Source organism: Triticum dicoccoides, chromosome 4B (assembly GCF_002162155.2).
Source record: "Triticum dicoccoides isolate Atlit2015 ecotype Zavitan chromosome 4B, WEW_v2.0, whole genome shotgun sequence".
Taxonomy (NCBI): domain Eukaryota; kingdom Viridiplantae; phylum Streptophyta; class Magnoliopsida; order Poales; family Poaceae; genus Triticum; species Triticum dicoccoides.
The window spans coordinates 23236805-23240761 of record NC_041387.1 but is presented as its reverse complement, the minus strand read 5'-3'; the positions used below and the strand labels follow the sequence as shown (position 1 = coordinate 23240761).

The window sequence follows — 3957 nt, the reverse complement described above, 5'->3', positions numbered from 1 at the left end:
CAACCAGGAGGCAGCCGGCGACAGCGATGGGTCCTCTTCGATCGGGAAACCCAACTCACTACTCAAAGCGGCAGAAGCCGTAGGGCCCCGGGAGTATCACATGGTCGCTTTCCGTCCCAAATTACACCAGGAACGGAAACCCAAACCCAAAGCCGCCGGAGTACCTGATGACCACCACCTCCGGCCGGCTCCCCTGCTCGCCGATACGACGAGCTAGGCTCACATCACATGTCGCCGTCGACCAAACCCATATGCGGTGGAATCATTCGAGCCATGCTCACGCTAAGAATCATCCTTACCAAAGCAACCATAGTATCAAACAGTCTGATAGTGCATGCTAAGTGGAGTAGTAGGCCCCTGCATGCATGGCTAGATAGATAATCTACTCTACCCATTTTGGAACCTCCCTGTCTTCCTCGGGCGCGCAGCTAAATTCTGCTATTTATACGTAGGCTGATCACGACTAGACCTGCTGCGTCTGTGTGCTGATTTCTCTGCTGCTTTTTTCGAGCCAAGCAACAAAGGGAAACCAGAGCCTCGCCACATCTCTATCTGCTGCACATCAACGTCAGGGGATCGATCAAAGCTAAAACTACGCCAGATAGAGACACAAGAACAGATTTCCCATATATATATATGTAGATAGAAGACCATAGTACTATCGGCAGCTAGGACCATAGTATCACACACACACTCACTCTCTCTTCTTCCAATCGCCGGCCACTTGTCACTCTCCTCTGCTCACTGCTCCCAAGGTCGAACAGAGGAGCTCCAACTCCATCACCTCCTCTTCAGCATCAGGAGGGGCAGGAGGAGGAGACGCCGTAGCACTTCTGCGAAGCAAGCTAGTTAGCTGGGCACGAGAGAATTCAGGCTGTGGTGAACTGATCAGCGATCAGTCGCCTGATCTAGCGGCCGGCGGAAAGCAAGAGAAGTCCGGGCAGAGCGAGCCATGGGCGGCATTGCTGGTGGTCGATGCCGGATCAGTGGGCTGGCCCTGCTCGTCTGCGCGGTGCTCTTGTCGGCGGCGACGATGGCGAAAGGCATCAGGACTGGGGCAGTTGGTGGCATGGGTGCTCCTGGTCCGGCTGCTGCCGCGGCACAGGCTGCCACCCTAGTCGCGGCTCCTCCCGTCGCCGCTGCCGCCACGGCACCGCCTTCGGAGCGAGCTGCATTGGAGGATCCATACAAGAACAGCAAGAGGAAGGTGCCGAACGGGCCCGATCCGATTCACAATAGGTATTGTTACTCATCTCATCTCTGGTTGTTCTTCCTTCCTCCAATTGTGCTCGTGTTTTAACCACACCTTGTACTGTAAAAACTATCAATACTACTACAAATACAAAGTAGACAAAAAAATAATAATAACTGCAGTACCCACAACCAAGTGCTAATAATTTACTCCCTCCGTTCCTAAATAATTGTCTTTCTAAAGATTTTAACAAGTGACTACATACGGAGCAAAATGAATGAATCTACACTTTAAAACATGTCTACATACATCCGTATGTTGTAGTTCATTTGAGATGGCTAGAAAGACAATTATTTGGGAACGGAGGGAGTAGAACAATATACTGTAACTAGCATGCACATACTCAGGTTACCCTTTGGATAATGGAAGGATCCTCTGGCTGGTCCCCTGCATCATGGCCACGCAAACTTACCTCGATTCACCGGTTTGTTTTGCCTCTGTGCATGTGGCTAACCATGATGTTCTTGCTTGCTTTTTCAGGAGAGCCAGATGGGGAGACGCACCGGCAAGGAGAGTGTAAGGCAGGACAGGGAGCAATCACGTAGACCGTAGATCAATGTTGAGAGGCTCGGCGAGCGAGCAGAGCACACGAACATTGAGGTGGAATGGAAGGTTCCATGGCTAAGAGCCATGCATGCATATGGTGGTGCTCATGATGGTCAAGGGGCAGTTATATAGTTATAAGTATTCATTCATGTATTAGTAGTAGATACAGAGGGGTAGAGGAAGATGCATGGTGCACACTCCATGGCACCGTGGTTGCTTTGGTCAAAGTGCTGCTTTGTTCTCCTCTCTTGATGAGGTTTTGTTCTTTTTCTTTTTCTTCTTTGGAGGAGGGGTTAATGGTGTTAAAAGGAGCACTCCAACTTACTCACTTCTCATTCACAGAGTAAAGCTCAAAGATTCTTCGCATGCATAGATTCTACTTCACCGAAGTAGCTTTCATTCTTCCCAATGATCTCTTTAATAATGGACCGTATGTTTGCATGCTTTCAAAGGACTCAAAGGACTAGTGAGCAAGTCTAATGAGCTGCAGCCAGCAAGCTGTAAGGATCAAAATGTCATATTTTTGATGAGTTGTATGAGAAAGAAGGAAAGCAGGATGTAAATTTACAACCGGCTGCAGCATGAATCTAAGAATTATTGTGAAAGTGTATGATGGGTCATATATTAATAAAATAATAGTAGTGATTTTTACTACTCCCTCCGTCCTTGAAAGAGTGTACTTTCAACTTGGAGGGTCAAACTATCTCAAAGTTTGACTGAGTATGTGCAAACGTATATCAATGCTTGTAAAACCAAATAGGTATATGACGAAAATATATTTTATCATGAGTCTAATGCTACTAATTTGATGACATAAATATTGATCTATTTGTTGGGGAACGTTGCAGAAAATTAAAAATTTTCCTACGGTTTCACCAAGATCCATCTATGAGTTCATCTAAGCAACGAGTCAAGGGAGTGAGTTTGCATCTACATACCACTTGTAGATCGCGTACGGAAGCGTTAGATGGAGCGGTGATGATGGAGTCGTACTCGCCGTGATTCAGATCACCGGAGATCCTAGCGCCGAACGGACGGCACCTCCGCGTTCAACACACGTACGGTGCGTGTGACGTCTCCTCCTTCTTGATCCAGCAAGGGGGAAGGAGAGGTTGATGATGATGGCTCCAGCAGCAGCAGAACGGCGTGGTGGTGATGGAACAGCAGCACTCCGGCAGGGCTTCGCCAAGCACGCGACGGAGGAGGAAGAGGTGTAGCAGGGGGAGGAGGCGCCAGGACTTCAGGGTGCGGCTGCCCCTCTCCCCCCTCCCTTTATATAGGCCCCCAGGGGGGGCGCCGGCCCTGGGAGATTCAATCTCCCAAGGGGGCGGCGGCCAAGGGGGGAGGAGTGCCCCCAAGGCATGTGGTGCGCCCCCACCCTAGGGTTTCAACCCTAGGCGCAGGGGGTGGGCCTAGGGGGCGCACCAGCCCACTATGGGCTGGCTCCCCTCCCACTTCAGCCCATGGGGCCCTCCGGGATGGGTGGCCCCACCCGGTGGACCCCCGGGACCCTTCCGGTGGTCCCGGTACAATACCGGGTGACCCCGAAACTTTCCTGATGGCCAAAATACCACTTCCTATATATAATTATTTACCTCCGGACCATTCCGAAACTCCTCGTGACGTCCGGGATCTCATCCGAAACTCCAAACAACATTCAGTATACTGCATTCTCATATTCATACAACCCTAGCATCACCGAACCTTAAGTGTGTAGACCCTACGGGTTCGGGAGACACGTAGACATGACCGAGACGGCTCTCGGGCAATAACCAACAGCGGGATCTGGATACCCATGTTGGCTCCCACATGCTCCTCGATGATCTCATCGGATGAACCACGATGTCGAGGATTCGAACAACCCCGTATACAATTCCCTTTGTCATTCGGTACGTTACATGCCCGAGACTCGATCGTCGGTATCCCAATACCTCGTTCAGTCTCGTTACCGGCAAGTCACTTTACTCGTACCGTAATGCATGATCCCGGGACCAAACACTTGGTCACTTTGAGCTCATTATGATGATGCATTACCGAGTGGGCCCAGAGATACCTCTCCGTCATACGGAGTGACAAATCCCAGTCTCGATCCATGTCAACCCAACAGACACTTTCGGAGATACCTGTAGTGCACCTTTATAGTCATCCAGTTACATTGT

General features: G+C 50.2%; 1 protein-coding gene across 1 annotated transcript; it reads left to right on the top strand.

Moving 5' to 3' along the window:
- Window positions 1-517: 517 nt before the first annotated feature.
- Window positions 518-2138, top strand: LOC119293243. Its single transcript, XM_037571778.1, has 2 exons — window positions 518-1239; window positions 1733-2138. Exons 1-2 carry the CDS (start codon window positions 953-955, stop codon window positions 1770-1772), a joined length of 327 nt encoding a protein of 108 aa, XP_037427675.1. The 5' UTR covers window positions 518-952; the 3' UTR covers window positions 1773-2138.
- The last annotated feature ends 1819 nt before the right edge of the window (window positions 2139-3957 follow it).